At 42.0% G+C, this 27,402-nt stretch overlaps 1 protein-coding gene across 1 annotated transcript; it reads right to left on the bottom strand.

Moving 5' to 3' along the window:
- Positions 1–1,126: 1,126 nt before the first annotated feature.
- On the bottom strand, positions 1,127–26,745 carry LOC119446645 (DNA-directed RNA polymerase, mitochondrial). Its single transcript, XM_037711134.2, has 15 exons — positions 26,732–26,745; positions 23,930–24,050; positions 21,749–21,833; positions 19,575–19,686; positions 18,681–18,759; positions 17,933–18,178; positions 16,560–16,637; positions 15,280–15,468; positions 12,818–12,949; positions 10,485–10,531; positions 8,262–8,360; positions 6,652–6,724; positions 5,367–5,458; positions 2,705–2,784; positions 1,127–1,332 (listed from the first exon to the last, which is right to left on the bottom strand). Exons 1-15 carry the CDS (start codon positions 26,743–26,745, stop codon positions 1,283–1,285), a joined length of 1,497 nt encoding a protein of 498 aa, XP_037567062.2. The 3' UTR covers positions 1,127–1,282.
- Between the last annotated feature and the right edge of the window lie 657 nt (positions 26,746–27,402).

Here is a 27,402-nt window from a genome sequence, read left to right as displayed (position 1 = left end):
GGCAGGACATGCCGTTAGTTTAAAGGAATAACAAATAATAAGTGATACTCAGTCCATCAGTATGTTGTATCTACACCCTCTTGTCTAAACAGGTAAAAAAATCCATTGGCAACTGTACTTATTTATGCATTAGAGGTCAGATTGCAATATAACAACATTTCGAAATAACAAAGCAAATTGCTAATTTTGCCAACTTGTTTATATACAGCTTTGTGTATATATATGTAGAGAGAGACGAGGTTGAAAAGCTCGTCAGGTCCCAGCTCCCCTGCCCCGGAAAATGAAAACTCTTCGCCTATGATGCATGACTTAACACGCAGCTCCTCGGCATAATCACCGAGATGGCAATGAGCGCCAGCGGCGCGCTGAAAAATCTCCGACACAGCACACTGGGACTTATGTCATGGCAACACCACCAGGTATCTGCTTAGGTGTCATTTAAAGACTGCTAAAAAAAATATACTGTTACTAGCTCTGCGACATTGCTAAGATTGGTTCAGTGGTATATACTTCTCAGTTATAACAAATTTAGCCAAAGTGAATTTTCATTTCAGACTGTTGAGGGAAGTCCTAGGGGTCCGGTTTTCAGTAGCCAAAACATACTCAAAACTTGAAAACCCATGGTTTCACTATATCCAGTGCATTTCCTAATTCAGCTATGCATATGTGTAGTAGTACCAGATATACTTCATGCCGACGTAGAATAAACAGTTGAGGGTAGAGCTAGTCCCCTGTCCGTTTCTTGTGGTGTGTGTCTGTGCACAATATGTTGAGAAACACAAGCCATAATGGAGTCACCTTGCTCTCATCATTGATGTCCAACAAATAAGAACTATCCTCTCCAGTCTATTCATGCGATTATATTATGCTGTGTTCTAACTCTTTTTGTTTGTACACACTTCCCATTTCTCTGTGTCACGAGCTATAGAGCAAATAAAGTCATCTGCAGCATCTATAATGTCCAGCAACTTGAGAAAATTTAACATGTGAGATCATAACTACAGCCTTGCTTATAAGGTCTTTGTTTCCAGTGTCAATTTTACACAAGCTATGTGCCAATATCAAGCATGTGTTCTAATGACAGGTAGGGAGGATACAATATTCACAGTAGGAACCACAAGCTTGGTAACAATGTAAGCACATTTATTTAACAAATATAACAATATTTTCTTTTTTTAATTTACAGGCTACTTACATAAATTATGTACATAAGAACAAGGCTGAGCGCATGTATTTGCCTTGCATTTTGACATATTGTCCAACATAGGCGCAGCACTGTGCATTAACTGAAGAAGTACACAGAGTCCAACACGTTTTCCAACTTGAAGGAACCTGGAAAGCCAAAAAGGTGTTCCAAATAAGCACAATTATGGTATCCACTATAATGTGCAAGCACAATAGGACATATGCAATCATTATAATCAGTGCATGTTGGAATCGGCTAGCGCAAGACAGGGGTAATTGGAGATCGCAGAGAGAGGCCTTTGTCCTGCAGTGGACATAAATATAGGCTGACGATGATGAATCATTATAATCAACATTAGCCTAGCTATCAACTTCAAGACAGACTTCCCTTAGTGATTGCTAACTGCCTCTGTCTTGTCTCGGCTGACTCCAGTCTATGCCTGCGAATTTTGCAATTTCATTGCACCTTTTAATCCTCGACCATCCTCAAGTACATTTCCCTTCCCTTGACACCCATTGTTATTTTAGTCCAGTTAGTATTTTCTCTACACACTGCATGGCCTTCTCAACTCCGTTTTTTTTTTCTTGGTCTCAGCTTGAATATACTGGCTGATTCTGTTTGCTCTGTGATCAACACCGCTGTCCTCCTGTCTTTTAATGTCATGGCTATCACTTCTTTCATCGCTCACTGGCAATACTCGACTACTAAAGGCAGTATATAATGGCAAAAAGATGTGAAAATTGAAGTTATTGGTACACGAATGACTGAAGAACAAACTGCACAAAAAGGCAAGCAATGTTTTGCACTTATATAAGTCTTTCGCTGTTGGCACCTTCTGCATAGTTTGTAGTAGTTGTAAATCATTGTAAATTAGTGCCTTGTTAATTCACTTTGGGAATCTACACCCATCTACAGCATTCATAGCTTCGTGCTCAGACAGTCTGGACAGTTGCAAAATTCTTGGCATTGTGGAAGTGTTTGAACAGTTAGTCAGCAATTTATACTTAGCAGGTATTGATTTGGAAGCTAAGCAAATACTAGTGTAGTCAAAGAAGCCTAACTCCGGACACTTTGCATTCAAGTTGCATCCAATGCCTAATCAGAAATAACTAATTTGCATAGTATTACAACTGCGACTTACGGACACAAGTTTACATCAAATCACATATTATATGTGCACACTTGTGCGGTATGCTTAACTATGTTTTAATACAATGTGTTTTTAACTGTTTTAATATAATTAATTATACAGTAATTGCAAGTGCAAGCAGTGCGCAGTGGCCGTTGCGATTGCAGAAATGTGCCACTCTGCTCATTTGGTGGTAAATGGGCTCAGATCTGCGACGCCTTTCTTGTAATAATTAAATCACATTTTGCAACATAAGAGTATGAGACTTATTATTAGATTGAATTATATGGCGCATACCTAAGCCACAAGTGCAAGCAGTGAGAGACCTCCCTATATCCTTCATAGCGTTGCCTGCTAGTATGTACGAAGCTGAGTATAAGACTACTCGCCTTTCTCGGGAATCTGCGTGATCACCTTGTTGAGCTTCCGCACTGCCAATTCTGCCGCTTTGCTGATTCCGGCAATCTCCCTGCATGAGGGAATAGAAAAGGTCCAGAAAAAAAATTACGATCATCGTGCATCAAAGCAAAGCAAACCTGTCAGACAGACAAATTTATCTACAGCGAGTGCACTTCACCACTGTGAGCGTCTTTTTGGTGGTGTGCTGCTACACAGGAAAAGAAATTGCCATTTGGAATTGATAACAGCCGTTATATATTTGTTATTTTAGGCAATATTTGCAAAAAAAGACATTATCAATCATCACAAACAAAACTAAATAGAATTGGACCAAGCACCTAAGAAACGCACAGTGTTTTTGGAAGTGAAGAACAGAAAGTTGTGAAGCCTTAACTGTTCCCATTGGCAGTTTCCATTGCAAATGGCATGGGAATGTGTACCACATTTTAAATCGAATAAAAAGGGGGGGAGGGGGGTCAGAATTAGTGCTGACCCTACATTGAATACTAATTTATTTAATCTGAAGCACTGCTACAGAGGCTACACACTTCTCCGCAGCAAAGCGAATTTGACAAACACACTCACTGGAGAGTGCATTCTGCAGTAAGTGTCACTGAACCTTTCTGTGTGACAGCCTGCGAAAGACACTAACGGCGCGTTCACACCGAGAAACTTTCTACCACACAAGGAGCTGTGAAATGCTCGTTGCCACCCGCCAACTCAAGAGATGCGCTGAAACTCACTAGGGTATCAAACTGGAACTGAACCGAAAACCCGTAAAAAAAAAACACATTATTTTTGCTCAAACTGAAACTGAACCAAAACGTTACGATTTTTTTTCCTCTGGAGTGAAACCGAAAAGAAAATGTAACACTTTTCGGTTCAGGCTGGCCACCTTTCCGGCACTCTTCATCCATGCATTGCCTGCACTTTTAGCTCAACTATGCTATCTCATTTGTAAATACCCCCCATCTTCCTCTGATTTTAGAAGTAGCCACACCATTCGTACGGTTTTCAACATTTTGCAACACTCATAAGTGTTTAAATTGATGACTGTCAAATAGTTTTCCATTAGTCGGAAGGTTATATATGGTCGTCCAAATGAAGCACTTCTATAGCCGGACGGTGGCTCTTAACCGCAAAGGTTGAGTATGTGCAACAGAAATTACATATTGCTTCTGACATACGCTTCCAAAACGTGGTTTTTAAATCGAAGCTTTTTTTTTTACTATCTCAGGTGGTTGCAAATGTTTTATTTATAATAAACGGGTGTGGCCTGCCCTTTTGGGGGTGACATCTTGTGGAGAATTTGTGTAGAGAGAAGGGGGAACTAGCATATAGGGCAAGTTAAAATTGCGCAGACAAAAACGGCCTGCAGAAAGATTCTACGACTCCAGAATGCCCTTTCTGGGATGCGGCCCCCCTCTTGACCTCTTCCATAGCTGAAAATTAAAGGGACGGAGGGCTGCGGGTAGACTGGTTATTATTTTGTGTCGGTGCTGGCTGTGCACACCTATACAAGGCGGAAGAACTTGGCTCGATTTCCGATGTTGCATCTCAAACAGTGATCAGTAGCTGTGTCTGGTCCACTATGACAAGAAGTCTTCCCTTTGGGAAAGTCTGCCAGTCTCACAGGTATCGGAGCCGTGCCTGTCCTCACTCTCCTTAACAAAATTTGGCGATTCCTCCATGTTCCTGCTGAATAGGATCCGGGGCCGAATTCACAAAGTGTTTCGTTCGCAAGTGCTCTTTACCACTGGCTGGCTGCATTCACTAATATGTCCAGCATGAGGATTGGCTGAAATTCTCTCTTACAAACAATTCTAGCGTAAGAGTGTTCAGTGAATATGGGCCCAGGGCCCATATTCCTTTGCTAGCACCAATTAACAACGGCAGTTGAGCAAAAAAATGTTACTGGGCCCTTGGCTGGAGATAATATGACATGAAACGAGCCATCAAGGCTCTCTCAGGATCTTTAGTTAATGTTGGCTTAGATTCAAGGCTGTGTGTGGGCCCTTCAGACAAGACCACGCATATAGTCGCATATAATGCCCGTCCTCATTATCACTCCTCATACCCCTCTTTTTTTCTACTCTTTCCCTTCCTTCTGCATAAAAATGTAGCAGGCTAGAGGACCTCTCTGTGTTTTCTCAATAAACCACATCTCTCTCTATCTAAAGCTTTGCTTCACATACAGTTTTAGCATTGGTGTTGGATCTGGATAATTCTTTTGTAGCTACTAACTACATGTAGCCAGAAGAACAACACCCGTAATCTTTCTGTGCAGCTTAGCAGCAGTGTCAAGGTTCCTTTTCATTTTTCAATTATTTTCAATTATGGTGCTTTTCGTGCCAAACCACAATTTGATTATGAAGCATGCCACAGCGGCGGACTCGATTACTACCTTGTGGTCTTCAATGCGCACCTAAATCCAAGCACACAAGTGTTCTTGCGCTTTACCCCCGTTAAAATGTAGCTGCCACAACCAGCATTGAATCCGCGACCTCGAGCTCAGCAGCACAACACTGTAGCCATTGAGCTACTGCAGCGGGTTCAATTTGTGTCCCAATGAACCTTGCCAATACTTTCATGGAGACTGAATACTTGCAGTACAACACTAATGAAACTCGGCATGGCCTTGCAAACTCTCACCTCTCTTTGTAGCCGAACGTGCGCACAAAGTGCTTCGACAAATCCTCGAGGATGGGCTCATTGTGTAAGGCCACAAACTGCTCCCTGCACAACTGCACAAGTTTCAAGATGCGCACATTAAGTGTCTTCTGCACAATCTTTCTGCACAATTTATCTCCACCAAGGAGATAAAAAAAAAGCAGTAGGGCAAAAATGAATGACATAAGAACATGAAGAAATTAATTTTGAAAGGCATGTACCACTTAAGATATACATACAATAGTAATCACTGAAGAGGGCTCTGCCATCTTTTGCCTCACTGTAGTAGTACAGTCGAACCCGTTATATCGAACCCACATATAACAAATTATTGTGTATAACAAACAGCAGTAAAATCCCCATTGAAAAGCTTTGTATAAAATTTTTATTTTATATATTGAATTACCTATATATCGAACTTTTCTGTGATCCCCTCTAGATTCGATATATCCGGGTTCGATTGTATTATTACTATTATAATTATTACTGTAATAGTGCACTACTTTCAAGTGATGCACTAGCCAGTGCCATAACTGAGGACAAAATGGATGCAAAAGCATTCACTGACAATTTACAAGACCACATTACCATGCCATCAAAAGAAGAAAACAGAAGTTTAGGGCAAGAAATAAAGCTGATAAAATGACAAGAAGACTATGCAGTTCGATGCAGTATGATGCAAACTGAATTTGAATTGTGAAACAGGCCTGGGGAGGCATTCAAACTGCAACACACATTCTTTTTTTTTATATAATGGTGTAAGTTAAAGCACTACAAATTAAAAGAACAGCAGAATTGTTATTGACCCTTCTCTAAATTGGTAAGCCAGCTCTCCCAGAAAGGTGTTTACCATTCTAATGGCAGCATAGCCAATCTTCAAATCAGCTTAGAGTGCCTTATCAAATGGAATGCATAGTGCCCCCCCCCCCCCTGCCCCCAACCCCCCATTCCATTAATTATGAAATCTCGGGCAACAACTATATAATGTCAACATGGACTTATTGGACTTTCTCACTGAACAATTATTTTAGCTGCTATTACTTGGTCAAAAGTGTAATGTGAAGGTTGCTTATGAATCCGGAATATGCAGCTTAGTGTAAATATTGAAAAGCAAATTGTATGAGACTACAACTGTGTCGGCACATTTTCAGCATGCAACTTTAGAAATTTTCGACTGCAAAAAAAAATAATTTAAAATTTGAAATAATAATAAATAAATAAATAATAATAATAATCATTGTTCAAGACACTAAATTCCCATGCATACCTTGTTCATGATGTCCACCGTGTTTGGATGAGTCCAGTAGCAGTCATGGACGGACATAAATTGAATTCCTGCCCTGAAAAAGTGTAAGATTCCTAGTTTGCTTTTTTTTTTTTTCAATTTCAACTTACCACGACACAAGGCTGTGCACAGTGTTCACCCAAAGCATGTCTTCACTATACTAACTAAACTTCACTAAACAATTCACTCAACTACTGTGACTTGGCAACTCTAAACTGGACAATTATGAGAACACTTTTCACTTCTACACACGCATATTAGTCAAAAGTTTACAGCCATATATATTACTCTTTCAAGCTTTGTGCGGTACAGATATTAAATATTAAGGTTTCCACTTTTTTCTCCATTCAAGATGACAGCACAGCCCACTTATGGTAATTCAACATTGGTTAGTCAACCATTAGTAGCACAAGCTATTCAAATTCCCACTTAGCATCAAGCTACACATATGATCAACATAGAAACAAGGTAATCACAGCAACAAATAATAGCAACGAGTCAGCAAAAATAAAAGGTAAAAGCAAAAGGCACCACTGTTAATGGTGCAACCAACGTTACACTTCAGTCACTCTGTATATAAATAATAATCACCATATTTACTCGCATAATGAACGCACTTTTTTTCCAGAAAAGTATGCGCAAAGTTGGGGGGTACGTTTATTATGCGGAGAAAATTTTTGAGCAATTTTTTTTCCACGGCCACCAAGTCGCAGTTTCGCCCGACAGGCGAATGATCGATTGCGATAGCAAATGCGTAGACATCTATACAAAGTAAGGATAGTAGTTTTATCGGCCGTATAAACTAGCAAAGTAATTTAACCAGCATGGTGTCAGTGCGCACAGGCAAACATGAACTAATCAGACTCGATGACCGCGGACACTCGCTGTCGAAACACTGACGTGAGGAAGCGCGGCAGCAACAGCAAGCGAAGTGACCTTTGTGCCGTGTATCGCTTCAACGCAAACTGAGCGGCGATCACGGAGCATGCACAAAGATATAAGCCGCCGTCGCACCTAGACAGCTCTCGACGCAGATCTCTTTCAAGATAAGGTGCGCTCAGCCGCACAATGTGCAGTTGCTGCACCGGCACCACGTGTGCGACGAAATACGGCGCGTTTCCTCCCTCGAACGCAGGAGACAGAGCCGCAATTGTCAGCGCCGACGGCAAAAATGCGCCTGGAGTGGCCATTTGATTGCTACCACAATAAAGGTAGGAGACACACGGAACGATTTGTTCTCCAATACGGTGTCCGATACAATCGTACCCGCCGGCCGCCATATCGGACGCCGAATCGTACCGTGTTCTCTCCTACTACACGGCAGAAAGTTCAGGGTGCGTTTATTACGTGGGCGAAAAAAAAAAATCCTAATTTTGACGACTAAAGTTGGGGGTGCGTTCATTATGCGAGTGCGTTCATTACACAAGTAAATACAGTAGTAATACATCCAACCTTGAGCATACTCAAATATTATTACAAAGGTAGAACGAGCCGACAATCATCAGAAAATCTGATGAGTTGGCTTACAGATGCAAAAAAAGAAAAAGAGGTCAGGACTACAGTTGCCAAACAGCAAAACAAAGAGAACTCACTTTTGGCAGAAAATGGCTGTCAGCATCATATGGCTTGAATCGAGCGAATGGATAAAGTTAGGAGGAAAGCCATTCTTTTGCTTCATCACATTTGGCTTCCTGAAAGCAAGCAACAGGGTAACATCAGTGTAGCACCGTAGCAAGTTCGTATGCACCAGAAAATGTTTACAGCATCAAAACAATTATCGTGAAACTTCAGGAAGAAGCTTTTGCCATTACTCTTGCTATCCTGTTCGCACCAAATATCAGAAATGCTAGGGCTACAGGCAAAATGCCTGGCTGCTGCTGGCTACCTTGACCATATAGTGGGGTCCATAGCTGAAAGCTTGCACAAGAAGTTTCAAGGACGTAAAGTGAAAAACCAAGAAGCTGCAGCGAACAAGAAGAAAAATAGAGGCTGTCATTTCTTATCACATGAACTGACCCATAGCTTAAAGCAAGTCGTGGACCAGTCAAATGTCAGAGTAGTGTTTTCTGCACCTACGAAACTGAGCAGTATATTTGCCGTTTGACTAGGACATCTAATGCAATGCTCCCGGAAAAGAATGCCCAAAGAAACATAAAACAAAGCATACTGAGTGCATTAGAAATGTGGTTTATCAGACGCCCCTCACGTGTGGGAAGTTTTATGTTGGACACACGGGCCACTGCGCAATGATAGATTGAGGGAGCATGACTACAATGTCAGACGTACGCTTGAAGGGTGCACTATGTAGATCCTGCGATAGCTGCCCCATGTTTATTAAGTGCACTGTTGTGAGCAAGCACAGGGATCGCCTAACACACGAAATTATTGAAGCAGAGAAAACTGCGCAGTTGGGCGGTACCTGTGTGAGCACCCCTTCGATAGCCTTATCGACAAAAGAAGTAAATTTCCAACAAAGAAATTATCAGCATATATGACATGCCATGGAACAGCTTTGCGGTTCGTTATCTTAACGGCAGGCTTAAGAGCCACTTCCTGTTGATGTATCTTTGCGTGATGCAATGCCACAATTGTGCGATTATATTATATTCTGTGCACCGTTCTTCGAACAAACTTTGTTGAGAGTCCATACTGAGTGTGTCTACTCATGTCCACGTCCTGTCTACTTCACACTGTACCACAGTCATGAATAACAAACAAGCCCAGCTTTACATTGGTTCTCAAAGCAGACACTGCCATCTTCGCAAGAACTTCTTTTGCAATGTGCAGAATGTTGTCTCTGTCTGCAACAGTACTGTTTGCTGTTGCCACCAAAACACACGCACAGACACCACTACCCTCCGAGCATGCGTAGTGCGCAAAGCACCCTGCAAAGTAACAAGCATTAATGTTGCATTGTACACCATTGCTTACTGCTAACTCTCTCTATGTTTTGAAAAACTAGAGCTCATACATTATGGTTGTGTGCCTACTTTTCAGTGCATAAGACAAGAAGGACTTGCCCTGTCAGTTTCGCGTACTTGCAATAGATGGCAGAGCCTACTGTGTCGTTACAATAATTACAAATGAAACTTTAGTTAAGTGCAGTCACTCTAACTAATCGGATTGCAAACATGGTGTTGCAAATGAGTGCAATGCATACAGAACATGTGGAAAAGCAAAGCTAGTGACACGCTATGACAGTTACAGTAATGATCGATCTATTATTTATTTACTTATTGATTTATTGATTTGTAGGGTATAACCACCCAAAGCAACAGTGGGGCTATGAGAGGTGCCATAGTAAAGGGCTCCGGGTTTGATTTTGACCACCTGAGATATTTAAAGATGTACTTTAAAGATGATCATCCGCTATGTAACCACTTCCCAGCAGAAAATGGGAGTAATCAGGTGATATTGAAGCCATCATGTCTTGGGCATTATTCATGGTGAAGGGCTTTGACAAAGGTAAAGTCGCACCTTATCTTCTTGACAAGCCAAGGAAATAACAGTGCCAAACTTTTGGGGCCCCTATTCTAAAACTCTCTATTATTTCAAGTCACGTGGAAAACAAATTTGCTTAGCTGTAACCGATACTGTGTCGGATGCCACATTTTCAGCATGCTCCACAGAAATAAAGCATGGCCACCAAATACTATAGTTACTTCTTTATACATATCTATAATTCGTTATATCCGTGTTCTTTAAATCGAGGTTAGACTTATAACCAATTTAGCCAAAGCAAAACTTCGTTATAGTTGAACTTTACACAAAACAAGCTTTCGCAATACAGGCAACACTATATTAGAGCAACTTACTGGTGCATTTCGAAGATAGATCGAAACTCGGGGCTTATTCTGTCACCCTGGAAAAAAAAACAGAGTGGATAGAAGACTCTGAGGCAACGCTCCACAGAAAGCAACATAGCACAGAAAGAAATCACTGCAGTGTTGCATAGTCAAGTTCATGTTTCCAGGCTGTCATATTTGTGAATGGTGCAATAGGCACAAGATGGACAAAAGGAATGCACACTACCAACTGAAAGCTTAACAAAAGCGAACACACCCTCTTTATCTATACGCAAAGCTACCATATTTTTGCACATATAACCCGCATCAAAGATGCAAAAAATTTAACAGTAAAGTCGGGGCGCGAGTTATATGCACATTTCGCCTTGAAGTGTGGCTTCATGACAGTGTGGCGTGCGCTGCCGTGAAGCCACACTTTAGGGCCAGGTTCTCGGCCATTTAGTTTTGTTGTCTCCTAGGAAAACCCACCCTTTCGTGTTGAAGCTCCCCTCTTCCTTCTGTTGTCACCCCTATTCTTTATGGATTGCCATTTTGTGTTAACTATGTTCGCAAATAGTGCATACAGTGCTGGCAAACTAGAACGGGAATCTAGAGCCGCTGGCCAAAGATACGACGTGGATGAGCCGTGCATCCATGAATCGAGACTTTTTGCAAGGATTTTAGCTTTGTTGCATGCAGTTATTTCTGCGGGTTGTACGCGCATATTTCTTTTTTTTTTCTTTCCAGGCTGTTGTAATTGGAGGTGCAGGTTAAACATGGGTTATATGAGCAAAAATACAGTACGTCACATGATTCTGATGTGTGCAAACAAGACAACTACCACACTGTTACATCAGAAAAAAGAATGTAGATTAAAAGGCTGTAAAGAGAAAAATATGGCAAACTGTATTAGTAAATTACACCTTGCAGGATTCCGAGCTTTACGGCACAGTCTGGTGCCATTCCCATCATTCTGTTAGTTTAGATGGCACTGCATAATTTTGTAAAATATAAAAGGGAGCACACTGCAAGTTTAAGGGGGACACAGGTAACAGGAACTAGGATGACGAAAGGTGGCAGGAACCTGCCGCGGAAGTGCTCGGGTTTGAAGAGTGAGAGGACATGCAAGGTTGTATTTTTGTTATTGTTACTTCATTTTCTGAATTAAGCGGCCACTGTATGAATAAATATTTTGTTCTCATTATATTGAGTCCCTGGAACTCACAACCCAGCAGTAGGATCACTGCAACTTCTACAATACCAAAAGAGCCACTCTTAACATTAGAAGAGGCGGGGTAAGCTAGAAAAGATACAAAAATGAGATGCATGTGGCAGTGGTAATCTTGTCTTGCTTGACTAACGCTGGAATCATGAAACCATAGCTTTGTACAAAAAAGATGAGGAAAACTGGAGTGTTTTTCTTAATTAAGCTTTCATTTGGGAGTCTGCACACCAGTGTGTCCATTACTTTTGACCGTCCTGTGTCTCTTGCGCCATTCAAAAATGTGCATCGACAGCAAGTCGTCCAGTTTTCTATCTTATTACAGTTCCACGCTATCAATAGTTTGCCAAATTGGAGAGTCAGCACTGTGACTGTTTCTTCTTTTGTGCAGTGATAAAAATGGGTGCCTTCATAAAAGCGATGCACAGCTTATAGTGCAATGCCTCACAAAGCGTTGTGCCTATCAGTATACTGAAGAACACCAAGAATTTCTAAAGCAACTGATCAGGTGTTCAATTTTACAAGGGTCAGAGAAATGCAAAACTCCACTGACAGCAGACCTAACTGCTAGAATCACCGATCAAAGCAGCCTTGTTCCAAAAAGTGGAAGGCAGTGCAAACAGAAAAATCAAAGAAAATGTTAGCCGTTGCACTTCACTGGCACAAATGCACAACGTTGAGGTTGCCTTATCAATGTTACCCTACCACCTCCCCCCTTGGGAAGAGAACCTGCAGATGGCACAAGAACACAAATCTAATTAAGGCTAAACAAGAAACTTGCATCTAAAAGTAGGTCCACACCCATTACAACGAATCTGCACACAACATACTTTTGGATACAACAGACCATACTTCTCACTTGGTTTTATCAGCCAACATGATTCCTGCAACAAATTATGCTTTTAACAGACCTGGCTGTACCAAACTACCAATTGGTTAGGCTAGACAGAGGTACATATGCATTTCACAACACACTGCAGCACTAATTTTGGATAGAACAGACTTAGGATATGTGTACGCAACAGACTTCCCCCATTTGATTATTATGGTTTGTTGTAATGAGCATTGACTGCATTCTTACTTAGTCAGAAAGTCATGTGGACGCACTGAAAAGAGGGGAGTGCTAATAGCAGTCACTTACATAAGAGATTGGGCTCTTCACTGAAGTAGGCTTGTGGTATGGCTGGATGACGGGAAGTCCCAGCGGAGTCACCCACGAGACAGGCTGACAGCACACGTATGAAATCAACTTGGCGCATGTTGTAAACCAGTCCTAAGGTCATCGGAGAGTGTGGGAACAAGCAAGAAGTGTGGTCACAACAATCGTCTTCATTGGCAGCCCATTAAAGGTCTGCTGCAGCATAAGGGCTCCTCACAGTAATCTCAATTACCACTGTCTTGGATCAGCTAACTCCATCGTATGCCTATAAGTTTCCTATCTACTCACTCAGCCTAACCATAAAGTTCCCTACAAAAACTAACTACAGAGAAATCTAGCATTGCAATCGTTTAGCTACAACAGGAATGATAGGGGTAGTGCGTAATTTGTCTAAATCTTCGTGCTTGTGGCTTCATACATTCTTGTGGCATTGGTTAATTACAATTTATCTTTCTAAATCACTGTTAATCATTGTTAATAGGTAGTGTTCAATTTCACCCCCCTGCGACAGCTACGTCGAAGTAACAAAAGTCAATTTCGAAGGCCATACTTTTTGCCTACTGCAGGCACTAGAACCAAGTGCAGGAGCCAGAAACGTGTCATGACCGCCATGTTTTTTGACACCCCCTATAGTTCTGCCTGTAATGCAACATTTTCTTAAATAATGTCCAATTTGCAAAGTCACAAATCCGTTTCAAGTCAAAAGGAGGAAGTTTAGACAAATCCAAGTACGGCCCATCATTCCCCTGCTGGCTGAATGATCCAGATTTTCCTGCTGAAATTTCTGTAGCATACCATGCATCTCGCCTTCTGACACCCTCGACTGCATTCCTTTTCCCTTGACATCCCTTTTCAAGTTATAAATAGGGGTGTGCAAATATTCAAAGCTTTCAAATAATGGATCAAACACTGTCCTCTTCGAATCAATCAGGTATTTGTTCTTGGAATAGCGTTTGAATATTTCAAATTGCCAACTGTGTGCGATCAAGCATATAATTGGAGCAAATGTGCGGTAAATTTCGTCCCGGTGGCAATATTACGTATAAAAGACCTGAAATTACATAATGGAGCACGCTGCGTCGCTCATGGAGTCAAACCGCCATCAAGTGCAGTCAACAATGAGTCCCGAGTATGTGAATAAACTGCTCATTCGCTCCTAATGCTCCATTCGCGCTTTTAATAAACAACACTTCATTGCCCTTGCCATGAAATGACAAAAACTTGTTAAAGTGAATATACTAGGATGTAAAAAATCATTTTATATTAGGGGTGAAAATGGCTGCTCATTATTCAAAACTATTCGAAAAGTATTAAATACCTATTCAATTCAATTCACTTCGCTTCTGGCACTTTCGGTTCCTATTCGATTCAGTCTCCAAAATTACTATTCGCACACCCCTAGTTCTAAACCATTCTGTTACACCTTAAGTGAGGCAACGCATGACACCACAGCACATGAGATAGGTGGAGAAAAGGACGTGAATAGCAAAGACACAGAAGGGGAGATTGAATTGAACGAGACTATTTGCTGACACCTGTATACATGCATATTTGTTTATTGAAATGCCCCGAGGTGCCAGCGGACATTACATAGGGAGGATGGGAAGGGGGTTATATCGATAAATCAAGGCTAATTATAATTACAGTAGACATTCAAAACAGACAATGCATATAAAAAAAGACAAGGTCAAAACAAGAAAATGCCATTTAGCACATCATTATATCAAACTTGATGCTAATCTAGAACAAATCCATGTGCACATAGAAAAGCAAAATGTAGTCAGAAAGAAAGAAAATGTAAATCACTAGACATTGAACACAACAACACACTGGTATCAAGAAAACAAGAAACGAATTTGTACGTTAAAAACATTCTTCACCTTTTCTAGAAGCTCATCATGATTCAGAACAGATCGAATTCTATTTAGTACATGTTCCAGACAGCGTATTGCAAGAAAGAGGAGTGAGTGACCTAAGAAGTCACTCATCGCTACTGCGGATGAAAGGACATACCACGTTCACTGCCACTGCCATAAGTGGTGCTGGCTAGTACTCTCAGGGCTAATTTTGTATACAAAAAAGTGGACAGGAGGATGGCTCCCACAGTAGCTCAATGGCAGAGCATACACTCATACAGTGGAAGATTCAGTTTCGACGCTCACCTGCGGCAAGTTGCTGTTTCGTCTGCTATCATTTCCCTTTTCCTTGTTAAATTTACAATTCAATTAAATGGGCGGATAATTCCTCCTACGCTTTTCCTGGCCTCAATGTCTGTTAGTTTCACATGGTAGTAATGGGAAAAAAAATCAAGCCCCCTCAGTTAACCTTATTCTTCTCACTCATCCCTTTTGAGAGACATTTGGTACCACAGCAACAAAGCAAGAAGTGAATAATTAATGCAGTGCTACAAAGGGGTACAGCCATTAGTGGAGCCACAGACTCACCTGTATCTCGCGTGTGGCAGTGAACATCTCCTGGAGGGACAGGAAGGTCTTCTGGACGAGGTAGTGGCCAGCTGCCCAACAGTGCTCCTGGGGGAAGTCATCCAAGTCCTTGAGCTGCTTCAGTATCTGGAGGTGGGCGCCGAAGCGCGTCACACCGTACACCACCGTCATCACTGTCTGTTTCACCACCTGCAAGAGGCAAGCACACATATTTTGATGCAGTGTAATGCTAAACTTCAGAGGCAAAGGCTCCAAACTGTGAAAGCTGAGTAGAATGCAGCATATATGTATATAGGTCCTTGCTTCTTTCCCAAAAGCTCTACTGGATTTCTCCAAAACTAGATCAAGTTAAGTCTACTGTGCCGAGGAAACAACTTCATACAGTGTAGGGCAATACAAAACCTGCCGGGTGACAAACTATTTAGAACAACTCCCATGCATCTAATCTTTGGTTAAAGCATGCAAAGAACAGCGTTATGCTGATTGCTGCCCAAGATGTTGGCATGTACAACGTATATTCTTTCTTTGTTCTGTGTATGTGACTTTGCATTGTTTCCTTTATAAACACCGATGACTGAACCAAAATAAATCTTTCCTCGGGTGTGAGAGCGCTGTGATGTCTTTCCTGGCTTAGTGTCTTCATTTCCATGCCGTTTTTTTTTTTTTTTTAATTAATCTGCTCCAACTTGCCCAACTTGCCGTCATTTTAGAAGGAATTCAAAGCTTAACATGGAGCACTGACTCAAAATACTCGGCAATACATGTTGTGGTCTCGCAACCTACAAGCCAGGTCTCTTGTTTCCCGATTCTTGCATTGTCAAGGTGCAATATTGTAATAGAGATGGAGCTTGTCTGGTATGCAAATCTGATTGGTATACTGCCTAAAGTTAAGGGTGGCAAACAAAAGATGTTAGCCACAAACATTACAAGCACTTCAATAGCAGAGTACGGTAGTTGCAACAGTAAAACTGAACAACAGAAGTGAACAGACATAAGACAAAAAGTAAACAACATTACTCAGCAAAAGAAAAAGAAATCTGTCTGAAAAATAGGATATTACACCTTTAATATTTTTCAATTTCTTTCTCAGAATATTTTTGTCGGTAGCACTCACACCAAAAGTGAAAATACGTAATACTATATATTCAAATTATGCATTATGTTTTACACGTTAAGAAGACTGCTTCAGTTAAAGCAGCCCAGACACAAACGACACAATCTAAATTGATTTTTTTTTTAACATTGGCTATAATGTACTATATAGTATCAAAACTTCTCACCTTCCTCTTGATGTGTCCTTCAAGCACCTTGGCAATGGGCAGGCCATTGGCTGCATCTTTCTTTCTCTCTCGCTCAACCTGTGCCGAACACGTTAATTTCATAATTGAATTCAACATGACGTTAATGAAATTCTTCAAGCTTCTGACAATGTACAAAAATGTTCTCCGCAGAAACAGAAGCGAAATCCCCATAACAAAGAATCGTTCAAATTTGCTTCACGCCACTGTTTCTCAATTTGAATACTTGCAATTAATGACGCAAGACATAACCAATATCAACACAGGGAGCCTACACACATACCACATAAGAGCTTTGCAAGCTGCTTGGATTTGACAAGATCTGCCGGCACCTACTCTAAGCCTTCCATTCAGCCTCACTGTCATTAATGCGAAGTGTGCACCATAGTAAGTCCTCCTACTCTAACTACCTGCTAGAAATTGATGAATGCTGCACTTGTCTTGTGTGCCAGAGTTACTATTCACTGTACAATATAGAAAACACGGGATGAAAAGGCGGAGGTGACAATTGGTTTGTTCATTTTATTTTACTTATTTTTTATTTATTACTTTTTATTTTTCAGTAGGGTCAATTACAGTAATTAACAAGTCAATGTACCTACCCTTGCCAACTATATTTTCCATACAACAAAACCCTCTAAGTGTTCTCAGTTGAATTCACTAACAGTTGGTGAACAAGAGAAGCCTAAGCATGGAGCCAATGTTTTGAGAAGGATTTTGTATTCATAAGGGTGAGAACTTGGACAACAAAAAGTGTGAATTGCCTGGATGAAAACAATTCATGTACGGTGATGAGTTATTACTTCAGCACTGTGTGCTATCCCATCTGTTTGTGTATCTTGTGTTTTACACACTGAACAGTCAATTATGCCATACTAAAAATATCAAGTATCTACCGTTGCAGGTTTGCAAAGCTCTCAGCCAAGAACGGTGTTTTCTCATTCTTCATGTACACACACACAAAAAAAAATTATGGGGACTTGCATGCAAAAACTCTGATCCGATTATGAGGCATGCCATAGTGTGGACTTAATTTCTTTTTACCACATGAAGAGCTTAACCGTCACCTAAATCTAAGTACACAGTGTATTTGCCTTTCACCCCCATCGAAATGCAGCTGGCGCAGCTGGAAATCAAACCCATGAACTTGTGCTTAGCAGTGTTTAGCCACCGTGGCAGGTAGATGCACAAACAAAAATACCACATTTATTAACGAGTTCTTGTTATCTTCAACACATGCATAAGGGGTTAACAGCAGCCAGAAATACATAACTGAGTGGTATTTCAGCCTTCTGCAGCAACGTCCAAAACAATTTTTGTGCGTGACATGTGTTCTAGCGACAGTCTGCACTCACCAATGCTGCCACACCGCTGTACACGTCCTGTGGTCTCTCATCAGGCTCCAGGTTGACCTGTGCAGCACCTTGGGCGTCCCTGCCCAGGGCTGCGTAGTGCTGCAGGCCATTGCAGGAGCCATCCTGGTGCACTGGCAGGTAGCAGATGTGACGCGTCGGATCTGGCGACCGCATGGCGGCCGCCACTTCTTTGCAGCAGGCCAACGTCTGCCAAGGCTCCTCTGACTTGGTCCACCACCGCCGACCCTAAATTCAAGAGGCGTAGGAAGGTGCAAGTCCATCCATATGCATGTTGATGTTTACAGAATATCTAAACACGGGAGACAGATGAGCAGGATAGTTGGTTGATATCTGCACAACAAAAGAGATGAGTGACAGTGAAACTGCAAGAATTACTCGCAAATGAGCAGTCTAATCGGGAAAAAAAGTGTGTGGGTGTGTACACGCACACGTACAAACTTTTGTGTATATGTGACGTTTCTTCAACAAAGTTATTCTTACAGATAAGCTCATGTCCCGAGTTTGACTGTCTTTCACCTTTTTTTTCTTGCGCACACTGTGAACATGGAAGAAGCAGCAAGCAGTAGCGGCACCAGTAGAAACACCTTGTGGCACTCAACTACAATGCATTAGAAGCATTAAAATTATTGAGTTTATGACTCTTCCTGCGAAAGGAAAAAAGCCACAATAGATGCATAAGCAACGTAAATACTATAGCAATGTAGCACTGATTTACTGAGATTCTCACCGTCATGGGGTTGTCAGCCGAGTCAAGAATTTCAGGCATTATTTCATTTGCAAACTTCAGTCTCTCAGACACAGGCTCCCTGTAACACAGAGAAAAAGTAATGTAACACTCACACGTTATAAAGACTACTTGTAGCCTTAAAATTCTGTACTCACAGAATTAAATTCTTAAAAAATCACTGTGCTCACAGTGAAGCCCCACTGTAAGAAATGCCCACTCCCAAACCCACGAAAAGACAGTTGCTTTCAGAGGAGCTGTCCTTCAGTTTCTAGTGAGCACTTAAGTGCTCTGGTATTACAAACAATAATATAGATATTGTAACATGCTGCAATCAGGCCACATAGGCAGTTAAGGGGACACTAAAGGCAATTATTCAGTCAGTCAACGTGGGCTGTTAATACATTTGAACCCGGATATATCGAAACCACATATAACAAATTATTGTGTATAACGAACACCTGTAAAATGCCCTTGAAAATTTTTGTATATAAAATTTTCCTTTTATATATCGAATTACCTATATATCAAACTTTTTTGTGAACTCCTTCAGATTCGATATATCCGGGTTTGACTATTCCATTCCCCAAAACTTGCCAGTGCTTGTTCGTGCCAAGACAAGACTTAAAGAGAAAATCACATCTGAAGGGTCCAAATACCTTTAGCGCAATTCACATCACCCGCCCTTGAGCGGGGACTGGTGGCGTTGCATATGCCATCACATTATGCCTCTCAGCTAGCACTGTTACCATACAGTTGAAATCATGAGTTGTAAATTCGTGAGCACACAAATGGAAATTTGCTGTAAAGAATCCTCAGAAAAGCCTATGTCACACATTCGCTCCACAAATATAATTTTTAGCGTGCTCAAGTGCAACGCTGAAACAGGGAGAGTACCTTTTCTTGAGGCCAGTCAAGTTGACGAGGTGGATTTTCAGCCAGTCCAAGCCCTTTTCGCCAAGGGGTTCACCTCTAGCAAAGAGCAGAATGCCTCGCACAACATCGCTGCCTGAAACAGAATTGCACATAGTAAATATTAATATGCTTTCTTGGTGTACTTTAGGCTTCCCATTTCCAATTGGCAAAACAAAAGCAGAGGCATCCTTTGTTAAAGTAAAAACTAGTTTTCATATGCAGCTGCACTTGCTGACAAATGAAGAATTTGGTACGAGCTCTGCCCATAAAACCACACTGCCCTTTATGCCTGTGCACCCTAAAAAATAGGCAGTTCCTGAGAGACACCATCACTGAAACACGTTTGTTGCCACTACAACATCACGGAAATGTGTGAAATGTTATTGGCTGGCACATCTATACAAATTCTCTTGATATGGACAGCAGTGTATCTGCCATTGCACTCTTAAGTTTTCATCGGCTATAGTCAAAGAACAGGAACATTTTGACTGCTTTTAGTTCTACTTTACAAGAACAATGCTACTGGTTTGAGTGAAAGGTTTTAGTATATAAAGACATGGCTAGATTCAAAAGATATCTATGTGACAATTGGACTGCTTTGTGCCACTCAATGAGCTGAACACATTTAAATGGACTAAGTCATCAAGAACATTGATTATGACTGTTCCTGTATGATTATATGACTTTATGATTATAACAGCTGTAGCAGAGAACTATTGCCTGTAGTATATAGGATGGGTTCCAAGCTGTGATGCGCATGCTGAGCGCCCCCAGCTGGCTAGAGCTGGTCTGAATTCACCAGAAGAGATATTAAGTTACCTCGGCTGTCTGGTTTCAAGTTGTGTTGATGTCATTCTTGGGGCCACAGCTGAGCCCATCAACCCATGTCACCACATGAATGGCAAGATGTCACTTATTGAAGCATGTAACCCCCGTGAGAATGTGATGCCGCAGCGGGCAATTAAACCCCAACCTATGCTCAGAAGCAGAATGTCACAGGCACTAAGCTACTGTCGCTGGTGTTAACAAAGTGCAGTCAATAACCAATATTTCAGACGCCCGATTTTTCGGACACATCCGATAATTAAGGTGTTTTCACAGCACCATGTATCCTATAAAGCCAATGTAAAACAACGTCTGAAATTTTGGACACTGAAACTCATCGTTGTCTGATTTTAAGGACTTTTCGAAATTTCGTTTACGAAATAAACAGCATTATTTGAAGCAACCATCCCCAGGGGTCCCACCAATTTGATTATCTTGCAGCGTCAAACGAGCGCCCTTGCATGTCGAGCCACTGACAGCCGTAGCCACGGCGGCAACACTAGGCCTAGCTGCTTCGATGTTAGCTACCAAGCTTCCTGCTGTTCGGTGCCGTGTTCTTCATTGAAAAAGAACTAGCTGCTATCAGCAATGGCACCAATTTCACCTTTTTCATCCTCACAGGCAGCTTCGAAGGGCGAAAAGTACAGCAAGAGTCAAGCATTGCATAATGCCAGTTTCCAAAAGTCAGCTTCGCCACAATACAACAGTGTTACATGGTCAAGCATAGCCAATGTATTGCGGTGACGCATACCAAGAATGAAAAGGGGCCACTGTCATGGGACACAGTATGCATTCTTTAAAAACACACCGGGCACCCGCCATCCCCTGTCATAGTACGACCACCGATACACCTAATAAGTGTGCTGGCAAACGTTCAGGGCTATTTCGGAAGCATGTGTGTTGATTTGAGCCCTTGGGAGCAGTAAAAAGCATGCATTCATTTTTTTCAGAGTTTCAGAGTACCCGATTTTTCAGACGTTTCTGCAGCACCTAGGAAGTCAGAAAAATCGGACGTTCACTGTACTATAGGGTTTTCCGTTGCATTAAATTAAATGAAATTCTGGGGTGTTGCATTTCAAAATTCCAGTCTGATTATGAGGTACAGGGTAGTAGGGGACTTACTAATATTTTAACCACCTAGGGTTCTTTAACATGCATCTAAATCTACGTCTATGTACAGAAGCGCTTTTGCATTTTGCCCCCATAGATATGTGGCCACCGCGGCCGGAATTGAACCCACGGCTTCAAACTCAGTAGCGCAACACCGCAGCTGCTAAGCTACCATGGCAGGAGGGTTTGCCGGTGATACAAGCAGAAATTTCCAAACTCACCAAGATGATTAAAATGAGGTGGACATGGGTAGACCCTTCCTCTGAAGTCCATGTTGTGTGGAAACCAGAACACCTTGTCCCTGAACTGCGGGTGGCACAAAAATAAAGGGATGTATTCAAAGCATGCACCATACCTGGTGGCCCCGAGGGTAACATAAATAATAAGACAATGTAATGCAATGCAAAAGCCAAGATGTTACTGACCCTGTAGAGTTCTTCCCATTCATCACTATGCTCAACTTATTTCCTTGCTTGCACTCCACTAACAAGTGATCAAGAGAGATCAAAGACCCCCACCTATCTATAAAAAAAAGCACCTTTCTAATTTCATGACGTGTATTAAATAGTTCTGTGCATGGTCATGACAAGTGTGTCACACCATTATAGGTTGCTGAAGCCTGCAAGCTTTAAAGGGGTCCTGAACCACCTGACCTCAGGCTTGGTGAAAAAAAGTCTACGGATAGCATACGCTGCTGTGAACATCTCAGCAAAGTTTTGCAGTCATGCGCAGCGCATGGAACTTGTAAGCGGAGTGCGAAGTCACCTTTCTCTCAAACGCTCTCTTTTCAAAAGAAGCCATGTCCCTCACTCTTTTCTGGATGCTTTATTCCATCATAAAGAGGTGTTTGGATCTGTTTGGATCAGTGCGCTTCTTCCTACTGTTACTGTATGTATTTATTGATTAAATTTAATAAACAGGCTGAAGTAAGCGAAAATCTGCTTTCGCATTTTGATAATAATTACGTACTTCCAGAAGAAGCTGACTATAGTCTGCTCCCGCTCGGCCGCGGCCGCCCTCGTCAGAATTAAACTTGGGCCATCCTGCTTATCAGTGTCGTAGTGGTCGGGTTCCGCTAATTTTGACTAGCTTTGAACGCTCAACTAGCCTCGAACCATGCGAAACTTAAGGTCAGACCACACGCACGTTTGACAGCGCGCGCTCACTCCTGGCCACTACGGGTTAGACGCCTTGGCAGACTTGTTGATAGCGCTTCAAAATGCCAAGTTGGATGTGACTAATATCCATCGGTCAAGCTGGTGAAGGACAAAGCCGGTCCGCACCATGTTAGCACGGTCAGACTGGAGCATTGAGCACGAGCACACACTCAAGCCCTGTCATGCACAACGCAAACGCTGCATACGCAATATAGTTGCCTGTAGCTGTGGTCTGCTACGTAGCATAGATACCGCGGCCAAGTTGGTTCTAGTTAAGCTGACAGCTGCCGCTGTGGGGTGCCGCGACGAGTCCACACTGTGGCTCACTGAGGACAACCGCATTTGGCTTACGTTCGGCAGGTCGTAGGCACCAAAATCGGAAATAGTGGAGTCTATGTTAACATCCAAAATCAAACTTGAACTGCCCGCCATGGTGAGGTTCAGTAGGTGGAGCGCTGTGGGCACACCCCGCTGCGCCATAGCCTTCGCAGTGCAAAGCATTGAAGAAGAAGTGGAAGCACTGCGAACGCTGTGTTTGATTGCCAATAACTCCGCTTCTGCTGAACACATTAAAGTACTTTTTGCGGCAAGTTATTCCTGAAATAGCCTATTTTAACTTCAAATGTATTTCTCCACTTCGATAAAAAGTGGTTCAGGGCCCCTGTAATCATAACTGGTAGACCACTGTCAACTGCCGATAACAGTCTAATGGGGAAAAGAACTGTGGTGCTCTGCGAAACTGAAATGTAGCTGAGTGTGGCTGCACTTTATGTGCTTTGCACTTTCTGCCTGACTACAAAGAAAAAGGAGGGTTGCACATTCGCACGAACTTGAGAAGAACATAGACAATAAACGTCAATAAACGTCCTGCTGATAAAATAAATTTTAGCTGCATCACGCCACTTTGCCAGCGCTACTGGCAGGATTGTGGTGACTTCTCTGTGTAGGCCTCTATCTCAAATAAGAAAATGGTGGACTGGTATACTATGGCCTCCAAGATTAGCAGCCCAGTTTATGGTACCTATGTAAGTGAACCTATTCACTGTGAGCAATTTAATTTGCGGAGGAATTGCACAGCCCCCTTCAATTGCAGTTCTCTATGCAACTAAGTCATCTCTTGGCATAAAATAATGTTATAAGAGTTACGGAATGACAATTTCCAACTTTCTAGATTGATTCAATGTCTTGAGTGTCCTTCATAAATAATGCTGGGAATGACAAGCTTAAACAGCACAGCCAACTTACATGATTGGCGATGGAAAGCTTGTAGAGAGCATCACACCACAGACTGTACATCTCGGCCCGTCTCCGCTTGTTGAGCATGCGCTCTCGAGTAACCTTGATCTTGTCTGCTTTGCTCATGCCACTGGAAAGACAGGAACAAGTACATAAATGTCTTAAGGTACATTCAACTGATCTCTACTGCAGTTCGACTCAGTTTGCAGAGATGCAGAACTTTCTCAAAACCAGGAACCAGAGAAAGCCTGCCTGAGCTGAACATTCAGCTATTTCCAAAGAAATCAGAAGAGACATGTGACCAGAATTTTGTCGGATCTCAGTCACACTCCTAGCTCGAATGTTAGAGTGCCTCCAAGTGCTTTTTACAGACCAAGCAATTGTGTTCCAAGCACTCAATTTTGACCCGCCTAAAGTAAAGCACATCGCCACAAAAGCGAGCAGTTGAATGTACACCCTTAATTAAGCATTTGTGCAGGTTTACATGCACAAATGCCTCCAAGCTTATCTTGGAAGCATAGAGTTTGTGGCTGTTCTCAGCCTTTGAGAGAGGTCTTTGTCTTGCAGCTATAGAGTTTTGTATAACACAGCCTGGGAGGCAAATTTCACATAACAGTCTATGTAAATTTCTTTAAGGGCATTACAAGTCCACGAGAATGCTGGGATTTAAAATGTGTCACTTGTCTTGACTGCGGTCTCGCACAAAACATGGCTGTGCAAAACTAATTTTCATATACACCTGCACTTGCTGTATCGAAACTGGCACACAGTTGGTGACGAAAATTTTGGATGCTGTATGATATGCAGTTCAATTTTTTTTTTTTCAGAAATGATCCATGTGCGTGATGTCGCAAACATTGTGGCCATGGATAATGTTGTTGCAATTCTGGATTTTGCCCAATCCCCATTTTAATTGACAAGACAACTTCACGGCTTTCAGAGTGCTGATGGCCACTACTAAGAGATTTCTGGTGACACCACACCAAACCGCAACTATCAACGCCGAATTCTGATGAAGCAACACTGGTTAGGCCTAGCTGCGCAGGCATTATGGCTGCAATTGAAATTTGTCGCCGACCAATAGGTAGCAAGCCGTTGTGGAAAGCTCACCATCAGCAATTTCGCACCGATAGACGTTTTGGTGATTTGGCGTGGAATAACACACGTGGGATAAACTAGTGGTCATAGAAGCAGAGATCCAGCCTGCAGGCGATCTGCTGGCAACTAGCACAAACAAATTTAATTTGCACGCTTACTGGACAGCACAGTGAAAGCTCCCACATGAATTTGCACAACAGACTAACCTGACTTTATCGCACAGTCGAGGTCGCACGCACATAATGCACTTTGCGACAAGGTGAACATGAAACACCCCAGTGACCTAGACTACTGTGGTAATTCAAGTAGATACTATTTCTAAGAACACAGCCCGAAGCATAAGTATTCTTGTTCTCAGTATACTTAGACATGCTTTCTGACACCAGATAAACACAAAATGGATAAACACGAAATAGCCCAAACCTTTACATTACTCAGCTCCCTTAGCAACCATTGCTATTTACCCGATAAAAGAGAACAAAGGCTAAAATGGCACATGACTTCTGCCACACTTTTCACAAATGACAATGCATCTGGGATTGCTGAGGCCTCTCCTCAGGGTTTATTTTAAAGCGAAGCCTTCCTTGACTCTTCTCCCGACTTTTGTGGTGCTACTGCTGCTGTTTTGGTCTTGTTCGCACGCGCCACTGGGATTTCTTGCAACACCACCAGATAGCGCTCGCCTACACACATTCCGGCAGGCGCCACCGCCGCGTTTAGCACATGCTGTGCTTGATTTCCTATGTGACAAAAATGCAGGTGCTGGGCTGTGGAGGTCGTGTGCTGTACTATATATAGTGTAAACACTATAATCGTCCATAGATTGGAGCTGGCGTCTCAACAACGTGCTGGCCACGTATGCACAAGCAGCACATAAACATGCTCCAGCAAAATGGCTCTAAAGCATGCACTCAGCGTCAAGGACACCCAGGCCTGAAAGAAGTGTCGTGCGGAACAGGAGCGTGTTCACTACTCAGCGAAACCTGGTGCAGACCACGAATGTATGCTGGCTCGAAGACGTGAGGCAAGGCAAAGATGCATGGCGGCCATGAAAGATGATGAGCGTGGTGAGCACGATGACCAGAAGTGACAAGCAGAACAATAGCTGGATCCAATCGTTCCTTTTGTCTCGTTTTCAATTTGTTGTAACTAATGACTCCACATCTAACACGGCTCCAGTTGAATCCGGTGTTCCACAAGGGTCTTCCTTGGTCCACTTTTATTTTTAATGTATGTTAACGATTTACCTAATCACGTTTGTTTATTCGCTGACGACTGTGTTATATATCGCAAAAAAGCTGATGCTTCTGATATAACAAATCTTCAATCTGACCTAAATACCATACATGATTGTTGCCTCACTTGGTGCACGGAGCTCAATATTATTAAATGCAAATCTGCGCGCATTTCTCGCTCTAATGCAACTTGCCCTACCTACACCCTCAATGACTGCCCCCTTCACTCCGTTACATCCTACCGTTATCTTAACGTTCATATTACTAACGATCTTCCTTGGAAGCAGCATGTACAATACGTAATATCTAAAGCTAACCGCTCCTTAGGATACTTGAAGATAAATTTTTTGCTTGCACCTGTTTTATTAAAACGACTATTGTACATAACTTGCGTCCGCTCTCAGTTGGAATATGCCTATCGGTCTGGGATCTTTATCAGGTCACATTAATTAACGAAATCGAATCAGTACAAACTCACTCTGTTTGTTTCATCCTAGCTAACTACCATCTCACTGCTAGTGTTACATTAATGAAGAGTACCCTTCAAATCCCGTTATTATCTCATAGCAGAAAGGAATCGCGCATTTCCCTTTCCCATAAAGTCAACTACCACAACGCATCTCTTCGCTCCCTTTGGATCCACCCAGCGCCTCATTATTCAGCTCGTGGTGATTACGTACATAAAGTAAACATTCCACGTCATAATACTGTCGCATACTCAATTGCCTGTTAGGTAAAGTGTACTCTTTGTGTACTTAATTACTTCGTATTGTGTGAGCGTTTTCTTTTTCTGGTTGGTATGTAAATACTACTTTCTTCAATTATTTTTTTTGCCTGCACTGTGAATTGTTAGAACTAATCCTGTATTTCTTACTCATGCATGTATTCTCGCCCCTCCCCTCTGCTATGTACTATACTATGTACCTTGAGGGTCCCACAAACACAAATAAATAAATAAACATATATCAATCAAATCAATCAAAGCAACAGCATCGAAATCTTTGGCTTACAAAGATTCCCACGGTGCATGGGATCCGCATATTTTTCCTTTCTTCATGTTTGCAGCGAACTTTGGCCACTACTGCTGCTGCTCATTATTATTATTATTGCTACTGTCGTAAATAATAACAGAATAACAAAATGCAATGA

The sequence above is a fragment of the Dermacentor silvarum genome, chromosome 3 (assembly GCF_013339745.2).
Source record: "Dermacentor silvarum isolate Dsil-2018 chromosome 3, BIME_Dsil_1.4, whole genome shotgun sequence".
Lineage (NCBI taxonomy): Eukaryota > Metazoa > Arthropoda > Arachnida > Ixodida > Ixodidae > Dermacentor > Dermacentor silvarum.
This window is presented reverse-complemented; position numbering and strand designations above follow the sequence as displayed.